This window comes from Pelmatolapia mariae, linkage group LG14 (genome assembly GCF_036321145.2).
Source record: "Pelmatolapia mariae isolate MD_Pm_ZW linkage group LG14, Pm_UMD_F_2, whole genome shotgun sequence".
NCBI classification, from domain to species: domain Eukaryota; kingdom Metazoa; phylum Chordata; class Actinopteri; order Cichliformes; family Cichlidae; genus Pelmatolapia; species Pelmatolapia mariae.
Window position 1 is genome coordinate 25,258,663 of NC_086239.1, and position 24,018 is coordinate 25,282,680.

General features: G+C 37.1%; 3 protein-coding genes across 3 annotated transcripts; all 3 read left to right on the forward strand.

The window, feature by feature from the left end:
• The first annotated feature begins 76 nt into the window (after window positions 1–76).
• LOC134640597 (extracellular calcium-sensing receptor-like) lies at window positions 77–3,473 on the forward strand. Its single transcript, XM_063492505.1, has 6 exons — window positions 77–325; window positions 513–1,325; window positions 1,406–1,633; window positions 1,749–1,872; window positions 2,152–2,365; window positions 3,317–3,473. Exons 1-6 carry the CDS (start codon window positions 77–79, stop codon window positions 3,471–3,473), a joined length of 1,785 nt encoding a protein of 594 aa, XP_063348575.1.
• Window positions 3,474–8,588: 5,115 nt separating this feature from the next.
• LOC134640598 (extracellular calcium-sensing receptor-like) lies at window positions 8,589–14,761 on the forward strand. Its single transcript, XM_063492507.1, has 6 exons — window positions 8,589–8,764; window positions 11,870–12,140; window positions 12,251–13,054; window positions 13,194–13,424; window positions 13,572–13,695; window positions 13,848–14,761. Exons 1-6 carry the CDS (start codon window positions 8,589–8,591, stop codon window positions 14,759–14,761), a joined length of 2,520 nt encoding a protein of 839 aa, XP_063348577.1.
• Window positions 14,762–18,046: 3,285 nt separating this feature from the next.
• LOC134640599 (extracellular calcium-sensing receptor-like) lies at window positions 18,047–21,648 on the forward strand. Its single transcript, XM_063492508.1, has 7 exons — window positions 18,047–18,064; window positions 18,533–18,696; window positions 18,822–19,104; window positions 19,220–20,044; window positions 20,153–20,374; window positions 20,463–20,586; window positions 20,744–21,648. The coding sequence occupies exons 1-7, from the start codon at window positions 18,047–18,049 to the stop codon at window positions 21,646–21,648; spliced, it is 2,541 nt and encodes an 846-aa protein (XP_063348578.1).
• The last annotated feature ends 2,370 nt before the right edge of the window (window positions 21,649–24,018 follow it).

The window sequence follows — 24,018 nt, forward strand, 5'->3', positions numbered from 1 at the left end:
CCTTTAACACAAAGTTTTTGTTACTTTTATTAATAATTACAGCTTTAATTTTAGAGAATTTCAATTTGCTCAAACAATGATCTTTGCCATAAATGAAATCAACAAAAATCCCCACATGCTTTCTAATATTAAACTTGGCTATAAGATTTATGATAACTGTGGAACCATGGACATACTGAGAGCAGCACTGACACTGCTGAGTGGGTTAAATAGACAACTCGGCGAGGACACCTGCACTGAGACGGTGCAAGCAATCTTGGGACATTCTGGATCAAGCCCAACTATTGCATTTGCACAGGTTGTTGGAAGGTTTCAGATACCTGTGGTAAGTCAAAGAAAACAAGTCACTGAAGTATAATTTCACTTTTCATATTGCACTTTTGCACCTCTACAGTTCTCTCGCAAAATTGCAAGAGTAAAATTATAGCTACAGGTAATGCATAAACCTAAAATGGTAATATTTAATGTTTGCTCTGCCAATGCTATTCAGATATTTGTATATTTCAATGCAGATCAGCCATTTTGCCACCTGTGCCTGTCTGAGCAACAGGAAAGAGTACCCTACTTTTTTCAGAACTATTCCCAGTGACTACTACCAGAGCAGAGCTCTTGCCAAGCTTGTCAAGCACTTTGGATGGTCCTGGGTTGGGGCGTTAGCTGTGGATAATGAATATGGCTTCAATGGCATAGCAGCATTTATCCAAGCTGCAAAAGAATATGGAGTGTGTATTGAGTATTCTGAAGCATTTTCATCATCAGATCCACCAAACAGACTACAAAGAATAATAGAAATCATTAAGCAGTCCACTTCCAAAGTTATTATGGCTTTTATGTCTCACAGAGAAATTAAATTGCTGGCTACTGAGCTGTACACGCATAACATTACAGGACTCCAGTGGATTGGCAGTGATGCATGGATCACAGATCACTCTCTGAGTGACAGTGAGGGACACAAAATCCTGGTGGGCTCATTAGGCTTCACCAGCCCTAAAGCTAAGATCTCAGGGCTAGAAGAGTATCTAAAGCAGCTCTACCCCTCACAGTTCCCTGATAGTCAGTTTGTTAGGGAATTCTGGGAAGAAGTGTTTGACTGCTCTCTCAATAGAACTGTAAACACTCAAAAACAGCCATGTAGTGGCCATGAGAGCTTGCAAAACATTGAATCGCAGTTCACTGATGTGTCTGAGCTCAGATTTACTGATAATGTCTACAAGTCAGTTTACGCAGTGGCTCATGCTCTCGACATGTTGATCAAATGTGATAATGATCAACTGTCCTTTTCTAATGGGAGCTGCATTGACCCCAAACACATTAAACCATGGCAAGTGAGTGACTGTCAGTTCATTCTGACAATATGAGAAGAGCTGAAATGCTTAATTTAATTTCTATGTAATTTCATTTTTAGGTCTTACAGTATCTTAACACTGTAAATTTTACAACAAAAGAAGGGGAAAGGGTGTATTTTAACAAAAATGGTGACACCCCAGCAAGATATGAACTTGTTAATTTACAGTTTACAATTCGAGGAACAATGGAGGGAAGAACCATTGGCATTTTTGATGTGTCTCTTCCAGAGAGAAATCAGTTTGTCATGAACAACATCCCGGTTGTCTGGGGCAATGGGTTGACTGAGGTAACATAGAGACTGAAGTTTCTTCATATGAATATTAACTTTTATGTTTTTTAAATCCTTATTTAACTATAGAGATAGTACAAAATGAATATGATTGTTTTTATGCCTGTAGGAGGTGCCTGTGTCAGTGTGCAGTGAGATGTGTCTCCCTGGAACACATAAGGTCCTTCAGAAAGGAAAGCCAGTCTGCTGTTATGACTGCATACCCTGCCCAGAAGGAGAGATCAGTAATGTGACAGGTGAATAAATAGCAAAAGAAACAAAGAAAATTAAGCAGCTGGATACTGTATTGGTAAGACTACACACCTTTGGAGTGGGAATTGCAAGTTCAATTCCCACCCACTATCCAGTAAGGGTCCTGGCTAGACCCCCCATGCTGGAATGGTGCGGCTATGTCTGTAGCCTGACCGCAGCTCGGACACAAGCATTTCACTACATGTTGTACTCTGTATGATTGTGTATGTGACAAATAAAGGTTGTTTGTTTGATAATTCCCTACTTTATTTTTAATGTTGCAGATTCAATACACTGTGTGAAATGCCCACCAGAGTACTGGTCAAACAAACAACGAGACGCCTGCATCCCCAAAGGAGTAGAATTCCTGGCATATGATGAAATTCTAGGGTTAGTGTTAGTGTTATTTTCATTGCTGGGAGTTTTTCTAACTATGGTTACAACATTAGTCTTCTACTGTCACAGAGAATCCCCAGTAGTAAGGGCAAACAACTCTGAGCTGAGCTTCCTGCTGCTCTTCTCCTTAACTCTGTGTTTCCTGTGCTCTCTGACCTTCATCGGACGGCCAACCAAATTGTCCTGCATGCTGCGACACACAGCATTTGGCATCACCTTTGTCCTCTGCATCTCTTGTGTTCTTGGTAAAACAATAGTAGTTTTAATGGCCTTCAGAGCTACACTTCCAGGGACTAATGTGATGAAATGGTTTGGCCCTCTGCAGCAAAGACTCTGTGTTCTGGTCTTTACTTTTATACAGGTTTTGATATGCATACTTTGGTTAACAATAAACCCACCTTTTCCTTTTAGGAATTTGCTACTGTATAAGGACAGAATCATTTTAGAGTGTGATACAGGCACAGCTGTAGGGTTCTGCGCTGTTCTAGGATATATAGGATTTCTGGCTATAACATGTTTTGCAATTGCCTTTTTGGCTCGAAAGCTGCCTGATAATTTTAATGAAGCAAAATTTATAACCTTTAGCATGCTGATATTCTGTGCAGTTTGGATCACATTTATCCCCGCCTATATCAGCTCACCCGGAAAGTTTACTGTGGCTGTAGAAATATTTGCTATTTTGGCTTCCAGCTTTGGATTGCTTTTCTGCATTTTTATGCCAAAATGTTATATAATCCTGTTTAGGCCAGAACAAAATACTAAGAAACACATAATGGGAAAGACATCAAATTATGATATACAATATTAAGAGTTTAAATTCCAGGGGTGGGTTGCAACTACACAATCTTCCTATAATGTTTGTTAATGTCAATAAATGTCATATGTTGTGACCAGTGTGACAAGTGAAAGACAGTAGAGTTACATTTGTGATGATTAGTCCAACCATGATGTTGCCAAATACACATTTTATATTAAACTTACACTTAATTCTATTTGTTTGTTTTTTAATTTATTTCGATCATCTAAACAATATACAAAGTTCATTTAGCGAAGTAAAGAAGAGAAAAAAATACTTTACAAAATAAAGCTAATAGATTTCAATATTGCTTCACCTGTTCTGATTCAGTTACATATCAAAAAGGAGTGGGAAAAAGTGCACACTTATTTAATCCCACCTCCACACTTCATGCGACATAACAAAATATATTGAATAAAGTACCCCTAATTCCATCAAATATAAATCATGTGCTTCACCTTCACACAACATTCAGTGGCGTACCTATAACTGAACTTTTGCTGGCATCTGCCTTCTCTTTCCCCATTCCGTGTTTAGGCCCATGTTATACTGCTCATTTAGATTGAACAGTACATAATTGAAACATTATGTTTTTTGATGGGCTGGATATCGATTGTTATATGCCTTACTTCACAAATATGTGCATTCATTCATACTTATTAAACCTTGAAAATAATTTAACTTAAAAATCTAACATAATGCTAATCTAATACTCTGTCTACTAGTAAAACTGATAATGGCTACCCATACTTAGTTCATAAAAAATGTTAATAGGAATTGTTTAAGATTCATGTTACTATGAACTTTCGAGAAAGTTTTTATTAGGAATTGTTCTTTACTTTTTATTAATGGGGTTCAGTAATGACCAAACTTCTATTCTGAAGTTCAAATGAACAATGATGCAATACAAAACAAAAGATTGCACATACAGAAAAACAACAAACAAGAAAGACTGAGGAAGGCAAATAAGTGCGCATCTGTTTCAGGCATGACTTTATTACCCAATAGATTTATTCCAATGGGACAGCTGCACCAGAGTCCAATAAAGGAGCTGCATGGGATTAAACACAGCAACAGATTGTTCATCCTTTAACACAACAACAAGAGCAACAGGTGGCATGTTCCATCAAGCAGAAAATAAGAAGGTCTAATTTAGTTAACATCTTTGTCACAACATGTAACTGTTACATGTTTATTAAATTAAGGCTTTGTTTTGATCTCTTGCTCTCTTGCCTCCTTTCTTTCCTCTGTTTGTTTATTTAAGGTATTATCTCAGTGCTACTGAACTGTGCCATTCCTTGATCCATAAGTAATTCAATTAAATTTTATTTCAAACTCTTTTTCAAGTTTGAAAGTTTTTATTGCATTGTACAGTATTAACATAGGTATAATGAAAAAGCTTTTGATTAATAAGAGAGTTCTGTCTTTGTGCTGGGAATCAGTTTGTGTCTTTAAGATCTTAAATCAAAAGATTTTATAATATACCATAAATTTTGAATTCATTGACAAATGTACTATAGTCAGTTTGCAGTACAGCACACACACACATACATACAATAGTAACAGCTGCATTTGACATCTTCCAGTGCCTTTATACCAAAAGAATACAAACTAAACAATCTATTTACTAAAAGAGTAAAATAAATGACAGATTATGCTAATTGCAAAGTTACGAAACGTTATCCAACTGGTAAATATAATAATTGCTGCAAAATATGGGGCTGTGGAATTGTATTTGGCACTTTTCATGGGTATTTTTTAAGGGTAATCTAATACTAACAGGGCCTGTGTGAACAGAAGTTTCTTAGTTACTAAGTTAAAATAAATAAATAAAAATAATTTTTAAACTACAATGATAACCTGTTGCAATCCCATGCAATCAAATTATTAAAATACAAAAGTATTTTCTTGAGTTTCTTGAGTTGATTTCATGGGATTGCACAGGAACAAATTTCAGTCCCTCTAAATTCTTTTCCCACTTTTCGGTCACAACCCTTTAAAGAATGGGCAGTAGTTTCTATATTCCTTTGAAACAAACTCAGTCCCATGATAATTTTACAAAAGTGCCCTGTGAATCTCTTTATTTCTTTTTTGCAGACATTTTTGAACTCCTAACCCTCTACTGCATGACTTTTTAATTTTTGGGGAAAAAATTATTTCTCCCTATTTTGGGGGAGCTTTAGGGTCCCTAATAATATATCAATCATAAAATTTGACACCCTGCCCCCCCCCAAACAGATATTGGTTTGTTGCTTCAAGGCAACACTGTGCAACAAGGGTAGTAAAATGCCAAGTTATTCTATAATAAGTTGTATTAGTACAACAAGGATGAACAAATAAATAAACAACAAATAAACAATGTAAACATTTCACAAATCAATAAAACACCAAAATGCATCCAACATTTGACCCTAACCCTATGCACGCGCGTGCGCGCGCACACACACACACACACACACGTTGTGTTTCCATCACTTTTGTGGACATTACATTAACTTACATTAATTTCCTGGAGACTTATCCTGACTCTACCCATCACTATTCCCTGCCTGAACCTTATCCTAACCCTGACTCAAGCCTTCACCCTAAAATTGAATGATTTACCTTGCAATTTGTCCCCATAAAGTAGGCGAGACCTCACAATGTGAGTGTGTAAACAAATTTGTGTCCCCACAACTATAAGTAATACACGACCACACACACTGACACCCGCACAGCAATATTGGTATGGCAGGGATCAGGCCCACACAATGTGTTTACACATGGCCCACATACCGCAAAGAATGATGGCCCTTTTGTGGCCCAGACCTGGTTTGCCAGAGGTGGTCCACACATGGGCCAGCACAAGGCCAGTTTCAGACACCCTAGTCGTCCTGTGCTGGCCCATGTGTGGATTACCTCTGGCAAACCTGATCTGGGCCACCAAAGGGCCGTTATTCATTGCGGTATGTGGGCCATCTGTAGGTGGTATGCAGCCACGGGCCAGTTGTAGACACAATGCTGGCCCTGTGCTGGCCCAGAACAGTTTCAGCTCTGGCCTCAGATGTCAGCATAATGTGTACCTTAATCAAGCCATGCAATAACAACATGTGCCAGAACATGCAAAACAGTGCAAAAGTAACATACCGAAACTGTTCAGACAGTGAATGGACTGATTTTTATATAGCGCTTTTCTACTCTCCCAGAAGTGCCGACTTGATACCAGATCCTGGCCAGACCTGCTTGCTATGTGGGCACTAACACACACACAGACACAGTTACTTTACCAACTGACCCCTGACCCCTGAGCTCCTAAGTGTCCCTCAAACCTCATTCAGGCATCCACTCCTCTACTTCACTGTCACTCCCTGAAAGCTCACTGTCCTTACTTTCTGAGGACAGAAAGTGCACATTCCCTTGGTTTCCTTGCATAAAAGGTATTTACATCCATGTCCTGTAATTATGAGTAGATTGTAAAGTAAAAAGCATTGACTATGATCATGTAAATGCACACAAACACATCTCTACACACATATGCAAATGCACTATAGTGCCTGAAAAAAATTGGGCTAACTGCGCAGTGTTGCCTTGAGGCAACGAATGAAAATTAACAGTTTTACTATATAAATAAATTTTAAAAAGTAGAAAAAACAATCAAATATGCTTCTTAACATATTCATGCACATACAAGTATTTTTTAATATACATTTATTTCACTATAAACATGTAAAATAGTGATCTTTATCTTGCCTCTGAATGGAGACATCTCTCATTTACTGCAGCTTGCAGAAAGGGGTCCTGCCCCCCCCAAATATAAGTCACACCACCTTCAACTCATCATTTTATTGTAAAGAGATGTGCCTGGTAGCATTATTTGAAAAAAAAAAGTTTTTTTTTTTTTGAAGGGCCAGTGTAAGGCATAAAAATGTGGTTTGTTGCCTCAGGGCAACGCTATGCAGTAGAGGGCTAAGATGGAGATTTAGTTGCAAGGCATGAACGAATACATTTAACTCACATACGTTCAAGGATCGCGCAGATCATGCATTTTTAAGCAGCTAGTGTCTCTTTAAATTAAAATGTCACTTTAAATTTTGGGGTCTTCCGTCAAGATTTCATATATGCGCAGAACTTCCACATCCACCATAATAAAATGAAGCAAATATTTAAGCACAGTTTAAAAGACATATAACTCTTCCATATTGTCATGCACACTGTTCCTGTGTTATTTTACAGCTATAGTTGCCCTCCATTTCAGGGACTGTTGAAGGTAATACATGATTGCTTTTATGACAACATTCTTTGTGCACAAGAAACATTAAGAACATTCCTGATTAGCATATTAATTTATCAGTAAATTTTGTCTCTTTCTAAAAACAGACTTGGTTGGGTGTTTCAGCTGTGAGACTGATTACTAGATAATTGTGAGAAAATACTAATAAATATAGAGATTTGCATTCTTGAAGGCAGAAACTACTTTTTTTTTATGCAGAGCTCCTGTGGATCTATTTAACATCATTACTTTTAATAGGCCTGATCAAGTAGTGACCAAGACCTCTGCTGAGCTTCCTGCATGGTGCCACACACAATAATTTGAATCACATTTATATTCTTTATTGCTTCTTAAGGAAAACAATAATTGGTTTAATGGCCTTCAAGACAAAACTCTTAGGGAGTAATTGATACGCTTGCTAAAAATCAAACTTATTTTTTGTCATTATTAATTTATAGACAATATTTTATATAAGCTAATAATCATTAATGACTAATCTGTAAGCATATTTAATAATGATTTTAGCAACTGTGTTTCCTAGGACACATTCCTAATAAAAGAACTTCAACATAATCTACTCTATTAACAAACAAATTATATATATTAATAAAATTGTTATTATTATTTTGGTTATTCTTATTATTGTTGTTGTTGTTGTTGTTGTTGTTGTTGTACAGTGGTGAAGGTCCTGGGTTTCAGTATACTGACTGGCTGATGTCTTTCTGTGTGGAGTTTGCATAGTTTTCCTGCGCTTGTGAGGTTTCTTTCTAGGTATTCCAGCTTCCTCAAATAGTCTAAAGATTCCTGTATTTGACATAGATGTGAGTGTGGATAGTTGTCTGTTTCTTTGTGTTAGCCCTGCTATAGACTGGCAAACAACTGAGGGTGTCCTCTGCCTTTCACCCTATTACAGCTGTGATAGATCCAGAATTCCTGTAACGCCAAACTGAGTGAGCAGTGAAGAAAGTGGATGGATATAAGAGCTGATTTACAGGAACAGCTGTAAAAACTTACAGGCCCTTATTATGTTGGTCTCAATAAACAGTCTAAGACATTTTTAATAAACATTTTTAGGAAACCGGACACATGTGTTATAGCTGATATTCCTAATTAAAAAAAAAAAAGAAAAAAAAAAGATTACAACAGCAGCATTGGTACAGGTATTCCATGTACCAATGAGAGTGGCCCAATGTTTTGGCTACAGGTTTTTTTTGCTGCAGAGAAGAAGCTATAAAACATGTCCCTCTAAGAAGCATGCATGCCAAAGGCAAGGCTCTGAGATGACAACAGTCACATTTGTTTTCCTAACACTGTTCATTTGGGTGTTGCCATGTGACACATGGCTCAACCTGGACCTGTATGAGCATTATGAAGAAACAAAGGCCTTTGCTGCATTGTGTAAAAATGCTGCCATTCATGACAATGACAGCACAAAACTAACACAGACATGTGACAGGTGAGTAAATTACAACGTGACCGGTGATCTGTGTGTACATGGTTAGCCGGTGTGGTTTTCCCAGAAATTTGGGAGTCTAAATACCATAAATGATAATATGTTTTGATTTCAAATATGTTACAATTTCAAGTCATTAGTATATTACTGTAATTATAGGCAAAGTAACAGGCTCAGTGCTGTGTTATGATACTTTTTCTAGTTTTGCATTTCATATTTAAAAATGGTTTACCATAATTTTATCTTTCCATCTTATTTAAATGAAATCAAGTAATTTTTATGTGCCTACAAATAATGAATAAATGGAAATTCAAGCAATTTGACTGTATATAAGTGTAATGAATTCATGAAAACTTGTAAAATGCTATTTAAAAATGTTTATAATTCTTTTCTCATTTTTTTTAGGACTTCTGAGATTAGTGTTGGCTCTAATAATATTTTCACACAAGAAGGGATCAAAACAGACTATACAGTTTTTGTGGATCTGCCTTTGAACTGCATGGTCTCCAATGGATGTGTACACCTACTTCAAGAATATAAGTACACTGTGAATGAAGATAAGGGAAGCAAGCATGTACATAATTGTAGAATTCTACAGTTCTTGATATATTTGCTGTCCAAGACCAACTGTATTCTACACATGACAGAGGTAACTGCCGGATTTATGATAGAAAAATAAAATGAATCCTACTGGATAGAAATTGAGATGTGAATTTAGAGCACTGAAACAATCATTCCTGTTCTTGTATAGAAACTGCATTTTTGCTCATGCCAATTCAATACAAATTGCACTGATAATCCTATGTATTATCTGTAATTAGCCTTCATCCAGATATAATCTAATCATTAGAGGATACATTTAAATTACAGAAATACCTGCCCATCTGTTCTTCTGAGATCTCTGGCACATTGAACCCACATTATCACTCTTGTCCTGGTGTACCACCAGAAAAAAAAATGATTGTATATGCATCTTCAATGTGTACTTTAAGGGTAAAGTCATTCAAGTTTCTGTATATAAAGACCTCAAATTCCACAGTGTGTTAATATTTTAATGTTGCTGACAACAAAATGAGCCAAGAGTCCTTTGAAAAACTGAAGAGCTTATGTCAAGATCATCTGCAATAAGATATGTGTGCAGTTAATATGTCAAATTGTGTGTTTTGAGATTTTCGTTTTGTCCATCTCCATTTATTGTGTCTATGATGACTGTCCAATAACAGATTATTTTTTTATTTCATCAGCAGATGTCATCCAAGGTCTATTCAACACACTACCCAAAAGAAGTGTTTCTAACACCAGCAGGTAATAAACAAATAAATACACAAGTTCTTTAATGCCGGAATAGTTGTATAATAAAGCGTAACTTTCTTTTCATACAGATGGCGTCAGAGTTACTGTTTACATGGGCAAAATTGTGCAGCCAACAGATTCCAGTAAATGGGTGGGCAAAATTTTTCAGGCAGCTTTGTTGCTGTTTGCGATGTACATGTCAAGAATAGAAATGTCATCAAGCAGAGTCAGCCTGCATCATAACTGCAACTTTTCACCATTAGTCAACATCTACCAGCCATCTCAGTGGTGTATAATACTTGCATGCTTGACCTGTGTAGTGGGGAGAACTGTTCATGTATTAATTATCTTCAAGGCAGCTCATCCTATCATGAAATTGTTTTTTTCAACACGCTATCGATTAAATGCCCTACTTGTTACTGTGTTGCTCATCTGGCTGACTTTTAGTATTTTTCTCCTCAATAATAACATGAAACATATGTCAAAAGACCTACTTATTGAGGGAACTGATGGATCAGCACTGAGATCCTGGGGTGTGTTAAGGCAGATAGAGCTATTAGCTACTTTGTACTGTGTGTTAGTTTCCCTTTCAAGTTTACGACAATCCATCCTAACAAAAGTCAGTTTCTTGAATATGCTTTTTCAGGTGCAACTGGTCACCTGCCACCAGAATTCTAGGATCCCAACAAAGTATCTCTTAATTGTCAAGATCAATAGGTTAATTTGAAGGTCATTTTCAAGCATCCATCTCTCTCCACTACAGCTGTCATATGAAATGTGAAAACAAAATGAACATTTGTATTAATGCAGATTAAAGATGTATAATAAAAGCATCCGTCTGTGTCCTCTTGTACGTCATTTTCCTGTTCTTTTTTTTGCTTGTTTGCTCCTTGTGGCAAGAAACATTACTCAGAAGAGTGCGTAGAGCACGTCCCATTAATATTGGTCCAAGAAGTATTGCTTTTATGTTTTTTTAAACACAATTCCCTTTTTTTTTCACATGAATACAAATATTGTTGTTTGTATATGAACAAAGCACCAGCATCAGATAAGAAAAAAACACAATTTGATGCCAGAAACAATAATAATTAAAATAAAAATTTGTTATTATAAAATAAAATAAACAGATAGAATATCTGGCCAGTTAAAAATGAAATACTGATTAGATTACATAATTAAATGTGCTTTACTTCAGAATATCACACATAATATAGAGTTAATATTAAACCAATATACCATGAAGTATTGTTTAGATTCTCAAAGAACATTTGAATTGCCTGTCTTTTACAAGTCAATCAGCAGAAGTAGAGATAGAAGTAGTTTCAGTGATGCAAAAAAACAAAATAATCTTTTGAGAATGGGGAAAGTGCTCACAATGGATGGAGACATTTCTCTGATGATTGAAGAAAAACTATAAAGGTCAGCTCCAAGCACACAACTACTTCAGTGAAGGGGAGGGTAGCTCATGATGAGTATGATCACTTTGATTTTATTCACTCTGCTGGCAAGAATAAAGTCAGACAACCATACATGCAGACTGATTGGACAGACAGGATTCATGGAGTTTTCTAAAGAAGGTGATTTAATTATAGGAGGAGTTTTCTCTATGTCTAGTACAAGGACACTTATAGATAATAACTACCAAGCACTTCCATACACATACTGCACAAAGTAAGTGAATATGATTAAAATAAATAAATAACACCTGTATGTTATGCTAGTAGAATACTTCATGTCTTTCTGATATAGTGCATTATGATAATGTGAAATATTTTTTTATGTGTATAGCATCAACAGTTGACACTTTCTTTGCAGACGGAATGACAGGGAACTGAAATTTGCCAGGACAATGATTTTTACTGTGGAGGAGATCAATAGAGATGCTATACTGCTTCCTGGAGTGAGTCTGGGTTATAGGGTGTATAATGGCTGTGGGAGTGAAAACCTAATACGGGCAGCTGTAGAGGCTATAAGTGGAGAGAATTCAAAAAGCTGCAGTGATCAGGTCCAGGCTCTAGTTGGCCATTCTTCATCAGGAGTAAGTGGAGACATAAACCTCATATTACGTTCACTATCAGTTCCACAGGTGAGCAGAAATGACTGGGAGGGATAACTTTTGAATACTGTTTATTGTGTTTGTCTATCTTTAAAACATAAAAAGGATTGTTGTGTTTGCTTTTTTTTTTTTTTTTGAAGGTGAGTCACCTTTCAACCTGTGCTTGCTTAAGTGACAGAAGACTTTACCCCACCTTCTTCAGAACGGTGCCAAGTGACCGCTACCAAATCAGTGGCCTAGCACAGCTTATGAAATATTTTGACTGGCGCTGGGTGGGAGTTATTTATTCAATAGGCATGTACTCAGAGGAGGGTACAGCTGACTTTGTTAAGGAAGCAAAGAAAGAAGGCATATGTATTGAATACAGTCTGCCCTACTCACAAACAAGCAAAAAACATTTCAGTGTTATTCTAGACACTCTACTGGAGTCCTCATCAAATGTGGTCCTCTTATTTATGTCCTTGTCTTATGCCAAATCATTCCTGTCAGAAATTGAAACTTATAAAATAACTGGAAAGCAGTGGATTGGCACAGAGTCATGGATAATGCAACCAGACCTGGCTTCTGCTAACAGAAAGCACATTTTACATGGGGCAATGGGCTTTGCGCTCCCTCAGGCATCCATACCAGGTCTTGGAGAATTCTTACTTGGTTTGAAGCCTTCTGATGAGCCACAGAGTGCAATAATTAAAGCTTTCTGGGAGGAATTCTTTGACTGCAGCTACTCTCCGTCAAACACTTCTACTATGTGTACTGGTGCAGAGGACCTGCGGACAGTCTCAAATGATTACACAGATGTGGCATATTTCAGGGAAGAGAATAATGTATATAAAGCTGTGTATTCAGTAGCATATGCCCTACATGCTCTACTGCAATGTCAGAATGGCTCAAATCCTACAACAGGGAAGCTTTGTGTGAACAAAAATGAGGTTCAACCTAAGTTGGTAAGTCCTAATATATTGAAATTATTTGATCTTTTTTTCTAATCATTAAATTTATTGTTGTTTTCTGTTTGTTTTCTGTTAAAATCTGACTATTTAATGATTTTATATATGATAAAATGTGCTAATTGTCTTTCTGTAGGTGCTCGAACACATTAAGTATGTGAACTTCACAACTAAAAATGGGGTCAGGGTTTTATTTGATGAATATGGGCAATCAGTTGCCCTCTATGACTTAGTAAACTGGCATATGAAAGAGGATGGCTCTGCTGAAGTTAGTATTATTGGTCAATACGATGCCTCTTTTCCAAAGGAGGAAAGGTTCAGACTAAAAGAAGATGTCATCATAGTTTGGGGAGGAAACAGTAGTGAGGTAATTTCCCTCAACACTATGGACATTTCATAGATTTAAAAATAATCTTTTCTTCACAGCAGTTTTAGAAACATTTTAATGTTATTAAAAAAAACATATTTTGCGTTTCAGTATTGAGTTTTAACATGTTGAATTTTGCCGAATCAGGTTCCCAGGTCTGTCTGCAGAGAACCATGTCCACCAGGGACTCGAAAGGCTATAAACAAGAATAAGCCTGTTTGCTGCTTTGACTGCTTTAAATGCCCCGAGGGAACAATTAGTAATCAGACAAGTGAGTAAGAATACCTATTTAAAATCAGTTCTAGTGTCCTGAATGAATATATATCAAAAACATTTAAATATTTGAGCCACCAAATTTTTCAATTGATTATATATCTTGGATATATTATACTTATATTTTTCTGTCATTTACATCTGTCACAGATTCTCCTGACTGTTTGCTCTGTCCACCTGAATTTTGGCCAAATGAAAACAGAGACAAGTGTCTTCCAAAACCTACTGAATACCTTTCCTACAAAGAGATCATGGGGGCACTTTTAACTGCATTTAGTTGTATTGGTGTGTTTTTAGTGCTAATGATATCAGTAATATTTTTGACTCATAAAGAGACTCCTATTGTAAGAGCAAACAACTCTGAGCTGAGCTTCCTGCTGTTATTCTCACTGAAACTGTGTTTCCTGTGTTCTCTGACGTTCATCGGGCGTCCCTCCGAGTGGTCCTGCATGCTACGACACACAGCATTTGGCATTACCTTCGTTCTCTGTATCTCTTGCGTTCTGGGGAAAACATTAGTGGTTTTAATGGCCTTCAGAGCTACACTTCCAAGCAGTAATGTCATGAAGTGGTTTGGGCCTGTACAACAGAGGCTCACTGTTCTGATATTTACTCTGACTCAGGTTATGATATGTATACTTTGGCTAACAATAAACCCCCCATTCCCAAACATGAACATTGACTACTATAAAGAAAAGATCATCTTAGAGTGTGCTCTGGGTTCAGCTGTTGGATTCTGGGCTGTCCTGGGTTATATTGGACTTCTTGCTATCTTGTGTTTTATACTTGCTTTTCTTGCTAGAAAACTGCCAGATAGCTTTAATGAGGCCAAACTGATCACTTTCAGTATGCTGATATTCTGTGCAGTTTGGATCACATTTATCCCTGCATATGTCAGCTCTCCAGGGAAATTCACTGTAGCTGTGGAAATATTTGCCATTCTGGCATCAAGTTTTGGTTTGTTGGTGTGCATTTTTGTTCCAAAATGTTATATAATCATATTTAGGCCAGAACAAAATTCGAAAAAGCATTTGATGGGAAAAATACCACCAAGAACTATTTAATTTGTAATTTATTTGGTCCTGGTGTATGAATCATAGAAATAATTTCACTGTATCTGTGTAGTCTGTTGCAATTTGTTTAGCTGTGAGATGCTGAATAAACTGAAAACATAGATTAAAGGTTTTTTTTCCTCTTTTCTGTTTATCTGGGAGGCTGTTGAGAAAAGGAACTTAACTGCTACATATATTTGACACAAGCTTCATTTGTAATGTGTTTCAAACCTTCTTTGATACATTTTCACACAGAGTGTGTGAATGTGTGTGTGAATGGGTGAATGACTGAATATAATATAAAGCGCTTTGGGGTCCTTAGGGACTAAGTAAAGCGCTATACAAATACAGGCCATTTACCATTTACCAGAGAAGCTTTTTCCAATGTTCCTTCTTTTTCTTTTTTTCCACAATGTTCTTTTTCAGTGAGAATGTAATAATTTAGATGGTGTAGCGGTTTGTTTTCTTTAGCTATTTGTTACCCTTTGTTTATTAGCACATTCTTCTGTATTTTAACTTTACAACCTGCAAAGAAAATATCTAAATCATCTATAAAAACAAATAAACCGGCTAAAAATTCTACTTGTTTTGTCAAATCTTACTTAAAAATGCCATTATTGCAATTATTGCAATCTATCCTTTAAGCTCAGGTCCTCTGCCAGAGGCCTGGGAGCTTGAGGGTCCTGCACACTATCTTAGCTGTTCCTAGGACTGCACTCTTCTGGACAGAGATCTCGGATGTTGTTCGGTATCGCTACGTCTAGCACTACGGCCGTCTTCTTCTGCTTGTCTACCACTACAACATCCTGTTGGTTAGTCACCACCATCTTGTCTGTCTGTATCTGCAAGTCCCACACGAACTTAGTTCGGTCATTCTCAACCACCCTTGGGATTGTCTCCCATTCTGACCTCGGGTCTCTAGGCCATACTCAGCACAGACGTCTTATACTATGTTACTAAAATTAGCTACATTTAAATCAGGTTGGGATTTTAACTGCTCCCTTCACATTTTCAGGCAAATAGAGCTAGCACTGCTTAGTGAGATTTTGAATTGCATTTCATATTGAAGGCGTGACATGCTTTTTGTGTGTATTTAGTAGAATTGTTATTGAGATTTGGCTATATAAATAATTTGGCTATATTTTCAAAGCAATCAAAATAGTTAAATTCCTAAAAACTTTACTTTGTTTTAGTAAAGACCAATGTTCCCTCTAATTTTTCATGTGTCTGAGCGAACACACAAACTCCCTGAGTGGTCCCTTGGACCACTGTGAGCAACATTAGGCGTGTGCACTGTGGTTACGCCAGCATCGAATCCATCCAAGTTACATGGTTTATTAAAATAATCAAATTACAGCATTAACATTTATGTTAGACTACTTTTAATTAACTGCTTTATCCCACTTACAATGAAAATTAAAAAAAAAATCTTATTCATGACCTGTGTAGTATGTTAACACTATTGGAAGTAAAAATAACTTGAACTCCAATTTTGAAAACACAACTTTCTTTCTTTTTTTTAGTTTTTATTTTATAAAGCTCTGACTTGTATTATGAGTATGAGTCTGTGGTCTGGGAGAGAGTTCTGTAACTCTCTGTCTGCAAAATACAGTATACAATGACCAATGCTGGGCAATTAATTATATAGTTACTTCTTTAAAAAAGTAACTGAGTTATGCAAACAACAAAGTTTTTTGCAGCTGTTTACCTAAAAATGCAGCCAAGAAGTTTTTTTAAATAAACATTTCAAACTATTTACAGAACAATCAGGTGTTCTGCATCAAATTTGATGCCACACAAATCATTTGTGCCACTCCAAAAATAATTTCTGTCCACTATGAGATAAAGGAGAACATCACAAGCCTGATACCTGCAGGCCTTACAGCAGGAGATGTATCACTCCTGTAACATTCAGTAGTCGCCTCATTGTTCTGACACACACAACAAAACTATTGACTACACTACACACTAACTACACAAGATTTGCGCTAAATGTCGCAAATCTCTCACATCTCAAAACACTGCCGTCACTCCTAAAACTTCCCCCCTTCCTAAACAACTAAATGCCATGTTGCCATATCATTTTTTGTTTGGTCGACATGGTACTTTTTTCGACGAATAGGAAAGGGTGGGGTTTTTTTGGTTTTGTTTTTGCTCACAGGCAGAGAGTGCTTTCGAGCGTTTTCCTTATAAAATGCCGTTTTTACAGTTTCTTCCCGCAGTAAATATAAATAATGATAGTATTCAGGAAGAAAACCAAACATTGCATATATTTTTACCATAACTCTGGTTTTACGTGGCCTATCAACACAATTTAAAAACTGGTACAAAGTCCACACTTTTTCCGTCAATTGTTCCGTCTGTCCTGCTCACATCTCCAATGGTTGTACACCTTGTCATTAACGTGGCTTCACTCCACATCACCCACGCCACTTTGCTAGTTAAAACACCGGTGTCGGCACACAAGGACGCTGTCATAGACTGTCAGCGATGTTGATTAGGTGCGTATATACAAATGTGAATCGCATTATTGGCTGGACTATGGGATAAGGTGGCATCGTTCTAATCCCATATGGGGGCAGCCAGTCACTTACTGACTAACACTGCAAAACATAATTGTTAAAGTATTCATTTTAATTTCAATTCAGGTTAGATTTTTTTTTTGTGCGCAACGCAGATTTTCTGTGCGCAGAGACCGTGCCAGCAGTGCGCAATTGCGCACGCGCACAGCTTAGAGGGACCATTGGTAAAGACATAGTCTATCCTTTGTTAAGCACAACCTGCAAAATCGAAACAATTATTAATAACTTTAACCTCCGATAATCCCAGTTTCATGTAAAATGATGATCTGAGATGTTCAGGTAATATAATGTATACTTTATTAATCCCCGTGGGGAAATTACTCATCTGCATTTAACCCATTCACTCAGTGAAGGAGTGGGCAGCCACCAATCCAGCACCCACAAAGCAGTGTGTAGGGACAGTACATTGCTCAGGGGTATCTCAAGGTAGCCGTTCAGTGGATTCGAACCCCCGACCTTCTGATCATGGGGCGACCACTCTACGCTGTCCGCTTACCCAGCAGATCATTTAGATACAGTTTCATTGCTTCAGTTTAAGACATTGCAGATATCCCTACAATAGACCCTACAATTATTATTGTAGGGTCTACCTTATAATACAAAGTGCCATGAGGTGACTGTTGTTGTGATTTGGCACTGTATAAATGAAATTGAATAAAATTGAACAGAATTGAATCAATAGCACAACATTTTCCAAGTTATAAAATGACCAAGCATGTATGATGGACTGAGGGTAATAATGTAATGATCTCACATCTCAGCCTCTATTTTCAATATCCAATGTGAATATTGTGTGGATTGAAATGTGAATGAAAAAAAATATTTAGGGTTAAACGTTTGGCATTTTGTGTACTATGAAGATAATTCCACATTACGACAACAGATACTTACTTACTATTCAGTACATTATTTGCATTTGACACTCTTTGAATTATCAGCGTGTTGAATAAACTGCTTTATCTGTAGGGAATTGATTACATGTGGACACGTCTGTTACGTTACATGCGGCACTGGATATGTGAACCTTCTTTTGAGCAGTCACCTTTTCTTGTTGTGCTCAGACTGCTGCCTTGGGATAAATACAATTCCCTTCCTTCATATTTGCCTTTGTCCAGCTCATTATAAAAGCTCTATCCTCATCTGATTTTAGAAGTGCAGTGTAAACATGCAGAGAACTGTTTTTGTTTTTCTGTCCATACAGTACTTGAGCATAGTTTCTGGCTGTGAGCTGCTTGGCAAATTTAACATGCCAAGTTTGTTTGAGCAGGGTGACATAATGATCGGTGGGATTTTTCCAGTTTTTAACAAAGAGGTCAGCAGCACTTATACTTTTGAGAGTGAGCCTCCTGGAGTGAATTGTGCAGTGTAAGTCTTGATACATTAGACTTCTCCATACATGCTTCTTTACGCTTGTATCTTTAATGTTATGTTACATACAATTGTTAAGCAGCAATTCTATAATTGGGATTTTTTGTAATGACACATTTTAGGTTTGACCTACGAGCTTTTCGATGGACGCAGGCAATGATATTTGCTGTTGCAGAAATCAACAATGATCCTGCTTTCCTTCCAAATATATCTCTTGGTTATAGGATCCTTAACTCATGCTCATCTCCTACTAATACTTTACGTGCTGCACTAACACTAGCTAGCAGACCACAGGGGATAAACGCTACTTCTTGTTCTCCAACAATATCTTCCGTCATAGCAGAGGCAGGATCATCTCAGTCCTTAGCTGTTGCTGGAACTCTTGGACCATTTCAAGTGCCAATAGTAAGAGATAAATTAGTTTATTAAGCAATGTTAAGCCTTTGTTATGCATTATTAGGCAGTTTTTTAGAATATTTTCATCACATTTCGTTGGTGTTGTTTTTTTCTTCCACTACAGGTAAGTTACTTCTCAACGTGTGCTTGTCTGAGTGACAGAACTAAATATCCTACATTTTTTAGAACAATCCCCAGCGACTACTTCCAGGCAAAGGCGTTGGCTGCACTGGTCAAACATTTTGGATGGCAGTGGATTGGAGCCATACAGTCAGATAATGATTATGGACGTAATGGAATTCTTGCTTTTAAGCAGGAAGTTGAAAAGCTTGGGGTTTGCATTGCTTTTGTTGGATCAGTTCTACGTACATATACAAGGGATAAAATTCTAGACGCTGTAGAAATGATTAAACAGTCAACTGTCAAAGTAATTCTAGCTTTTGCTCCTGAGGGTGACTTTTCTCCTTTGATGAAGGAAGTAGTAAAACAAAACATTACAGGGATCCAGTGGCTTGGTAGTGAGGCTTGGATAACAGCACCTCAGCCCTCCACACCTGAAATATACACAGCTTTTGGTGGCGCCCTGGGATTTGTAATGCAGAAGATGGCTATTCCTAAACTTAAACACTTTCTTACAAGTATTAGTCCTTATAAAGATCCACATGCACCTTTTGTGAAGGAGTTCTGGCAGATAATGGGGGGTTGCACTCCTGTTTTACCTGGGGTACATGCAGATACTGAGGACACAACCAAAAGATGCACAGGCAATGAAACATTAATGAATTCTGAGCATGTTTTCTTCAATGTCACAGAGCTCAGAGTGACCTATAATGTGTATAAAGCAGTTTATGCTATTGCACATGCTCTGCATCAGCTGGTATTTTGCCAACCAGTTGGAGCAAAAACAGTAAATCAATGTGTGAATCTTTCAGAAATTCAGCCCAAGGAGGTGAGAAATAATCAACTGAAATTTTTCTGAATTACTAGATAAATTATATTATAATTAGTAATTTATAAACTTATAAAAATCTAATGAATAATCACTCTGTTTTTTCAGGTCAGTAATAGCTTGCAAAAAGTGAATTTCATAAATCAGTTTGGAGATAAGGTGTTTTTTAATGAGAATGGCGATCCTCCTGCTTCTTATGAAATTATTAACTGGCAGTTGACAAATGGAAAAGTGCAACATGTGACACTGGGTAATTTTACATCTGCTGCAAATGGTGATTACAAGCTCAGCATCGAAGATGAGAAAGTAGTGTGGAGGACAGGAAAAATGGTAATTATACTGTAATTTTCCATTGCAGTATTGAATTTGACAACTGTATGTTCTCCTGAATGTTAATGTGACATGTCTTTTGCCACAGGTCCCCACATCGGTGTGTTCTAATGTTTGTCCAGCAGGAACCAGGAAAGCTCAAATCAAGGGAAAACCTATATGTTGTTTTGACTGTGTACCCTGTGCTGAGGGAACTATAGCCAACTCAACAGGTATGCTATACCGCCCCCCAGTCCCACTCATCCTGCAAAAAAGAACAAAACAAGAGACATAGTGTGATGTACTCAGTGTTTGTTTATGTTTCAGGTTTTAAAAAAAATCTATGCACATCTAGATACACAACACAGCCTTTCTATTTATCCTCAACAGGTGCAGCAGACTGCACACCTTGTCCCAAGGAATACTGGTCCAATGACAGGAAAGATGAGTGCATTCCTAAAACAATTGAGTTTCTGAAATATCATGAGCCTATGGGAATAGCTCTAACAGTTGTATCCCTGTTAGGGGCCTCTCTCTCCCTGGCGACAATGGTGGTTTTTATTAACTACAGAGAAACTCCTGTGATAAAAGCCAGCAACTTTGAGCTGAGCTCTTACTTATTGTTTTCTCTTTTTCTGTGTTTTCTCTGTCCTCTCACTTTCATTGGTATGCCAACAGTCTGGACATGCATGCTGCGCCACACCGCTTTTGGTGTGACATTTGCCCTTTGCATTTCCTGTGTCTTGGGAAAAACCATTGTTGTTGTTACAGCCTTCAAAGCCACATTTCCTGGCAACAAAGTTGCTGGACAGTTTGGTCATGCACAACAAAGAATTATTGTTTGCTCCTGCACTTTGATTCAAATAGTAACATGTGTGTTGTGGCTGACTTTAAACCCACCTTACCCACATATGTTGTTTACATACAGCAATAGGATGATTGCTCTAGAATGTAACACAGGCTCTGAGTTTGCTTTTTATGCAGTGTTGGGATACATAGGGATCCTTGCAATCATTTGTTTGATCCTGGCATTTATGGCAAGAAAACTTCCTGATAATTTCAATGAAGCCAAATTGATCACATTCAGCCTGCTGATATTCTGTGCTGTGTGGATTACCTTCATCCCAGCATACATCAGTTCTCCTGGAAAGTTCACTGTAGCTGTGGAAATATTTGCAATTTTGTCTTCAGCATTTGGCTTATTAATTTGTATTTTTGCACCCAAGTGTTACATAATATTTCTTAAGCCAGAAAAAAATACCAAGAAACATGTTATGGGAAAAAGTATTAAGTAAGAAATATATAATTCCTCAATTTTAAAACACCAGTTTTATGTTTTTAAATGCATATCTTATCTATTCATTCATTCTCTTCCACTTATCCTTATCAGGGTTGTATGGGTCCTGGAGCCTATCCCAGCCATCATAGGGCAAGCCAGGGGCATAATTTCTAGGGGGGTTAGGGGGGTTACGACCCCCCCCCCCCCCCCCCCCAATAATCAGACCCAACCAATATAACCCCCCCAATAAAATTATGAATTGTCTTGCATAAATAGGCTGTTGATTTTCTTTACTCATTTCAGGTATTACCAGCAAAATAGTTGCATGTTGAATCATCTGGGAATTTACCCAGATTTATTTATTTATTTAGACAGAGATCTTGACCTCTCCAATGTTCAGCACAAAATTATGCAGATGGGGCAAGAGGAGGGGTACACCCTGGACAGACTGCCAGTCTTTTGGAAGGCTAACACAGAGCCACATGGCTGCATGTGGTCTTTGGACTGTGGGCATAAGCCGAAGTACCTGGACAGAACCCATGTAAACATGGGGAGAACATGCGAACTCCACACAGAAAGGTCCCAGCCAGACATTGGTGTCAAACAGTGCTAACCACCATGCCATCATGCTGCCTTTGAAATATATGTATATTTCAATAATAGATATTGAGCCACTTAATATTGTAAATACTTTATGTACAAAATTATAGTACACTGCAAAACATTAAATGTGCTGCAGAAAGAAATGGGTGTGAGTAATTATTTGCATACCTGTATACAGTGTCAATCTTTTCTCCACTCGTAGTGGCGAAAATATGCAAATCTGAGATGGTGATGACCAGTTCCGTACCCAGTGAGTTTTGAAAGGAGAACTATATATACAATGCTAAATAATTTTTTTTGACCCACTGTAGAGTTTATTCCAAGCAAGCTGCTCTAAATTAACAGTAAAGGTAACAACATGGTTAATTTACCATTGAAACTATTTAATCACTGTATTTTAAATGCTAAAATATAATATTTGTTGTTATCCATGAATTTTAAAAATTTCCTGTTTTACAAAAAAAACATAGTAGAACACATTTTCATTCCGAGCAGAAAAAGTAGTTGACTAACTCTTTCCTGACTTCGCAGGGAAGTTCAGTGTGCTATCTCATATAAGAAATCATGAATTCAGCTTGTTATTTGCCTGCAATATGATTTTTACTTTTAAACAAGTTTTTGAAAGACTTCTAAAATATTTGTGTTTTCTTGTTGTTGTGATAGGTGGTCTAATAAATTTCTAAAGCACTGTATATATAGAAGCAAAAGCAAGCTGTAGCCTGTCCCAAATAGACATCTATAAAACGACGGTGGGCAAGGTAAACCATTCGGAGTAAAGGTGGGCTCCATGGAGGGAATACACATGGCACCTTATGAGATGCAAAAAGAATAACTCACAACTTTAGGCTAGATTAATCCACTTATATGCCCTGCTGCAGCTATTGTGTCACTTCTAGTTTGAAGTTAATTTACTCCAGCAAAACTAAGAATTACATTATGCACTTATTTGTGTGTGCACCTTCTTCTGACATGCCAAATAAATAAACGCAAGTAGAGAAAACTTTCCCTCCTATATAAGATTTTATAATACTTTGTCCAGTGCAAAAGTAATTGTTTCAATTTCCACTGGATGATTTCATCTTTGAGTTTTAGCTGGCATGTTAGGGTGGCTTTCAGCAGGCCGGCTTTCAATTATGTATAGACACCTTTTCATAATTATATTTAACTAAAGATTCATAACAATAATTGGAGTTTTAGGAAGAGGTCTTTAAAAACTCTTAATTAATGGTAATATGTATTAAAAATGTTATTAGATCCAATCTATTGTGCAAAAGTAAACTTTTTTTCATCAATTTACATTTTATTTTCACACAACATTTAGGGAGCTTCAGTTGGATGTTTACACAGTTTAAATAATGATGGCTGGCAGAAGGAACTTTAATGATTTTTCTGTTTTACTCTTCTCATTTTTACTTTTCTCATTTAAAATTTTCCAGCTGCCTATAGAGCTAATATTAATGGAGGACCTACAGCTAAGTTCAGAATGACAGAAAGAATAGAAAAAAGCTTTAATCAATTAGATTCATGGAACTTGTTTGAGGTTCAGTGCAATTACAGGCTGATCTAACTATTTTAATAAGCAGAGATCATTTGGAAGAACTGAACATGTATTATTGTAGGGTCTACCTTGAGGTGTTGTTATGATTCGGCACTGTATACCGTATTTTTCGGACCATTTGGCGCACGGGATTATAAGGTGCACTGTCGATGAACGGGTCTGTTTTCATACATAAGGTGCATCGGATTATAAGGCGCATTGAGCGAAACAAAACAGTCAGATAAA

Coding starts and splice junctions, on each gene's coding strand:
- LOC134640597 (XM_063492505.1), top strand. CDS start 77: ATGATCTTTGCCATAAATGAAATCAACAAAAATCCCCACATGCTTTCT. Junction 1,634..1,748: donor GGGGCAATGGGTTGACTGAG/GTAACATAGAGA, acceptor TGCCTGTAGGAG/GTGCCTGTGTCAGTGTGCAG. Junction 2,366..3,316: donor GTAAGGGCAAACAACTCTGA/GCTGAGCTTCCT, acceptor CATTTAGCGAAG/TAAAGAAGAGAAAAAAATAC.
- LOC134640598 (XM_063492507.1), top strand. CDS start 8,589: ATGACAACAGTCACATTTGTTTTCCTAACACTGTTCATTTGGGTGTTG. Junction 12,141..12,250: donor GTTCACTATCAGTTCCACAG/GTGAGCAGAAAT, acceptor TTTTTTTTGAAG/GTGAGTCACCTTTCAACCTG. Junction 13,425..13,571: donor GGGGAGGAAACAGTAGTGAG/GTAATTTCCCTC, acceptor TTGCCGAATCAG/GTTCCCAGGTCTGTCTGCAG.
- LOC134640599 (XM_063492508.1), top strand. Junction 20,045..20,152: donor CAGAAATTCAGCCCAAGGAG/GTGAGAAATAAT, acceptor CTGTTTTTTCAG/GTCAGTAATAGCTTGCAAAA. Junction 20,375..20,462: donor TGTGGAGGACAGGAAAAATG/GTAATTATACTG, acceptor CTTTTGCCACAG/GTCCCCACATCGGTGTGTTC.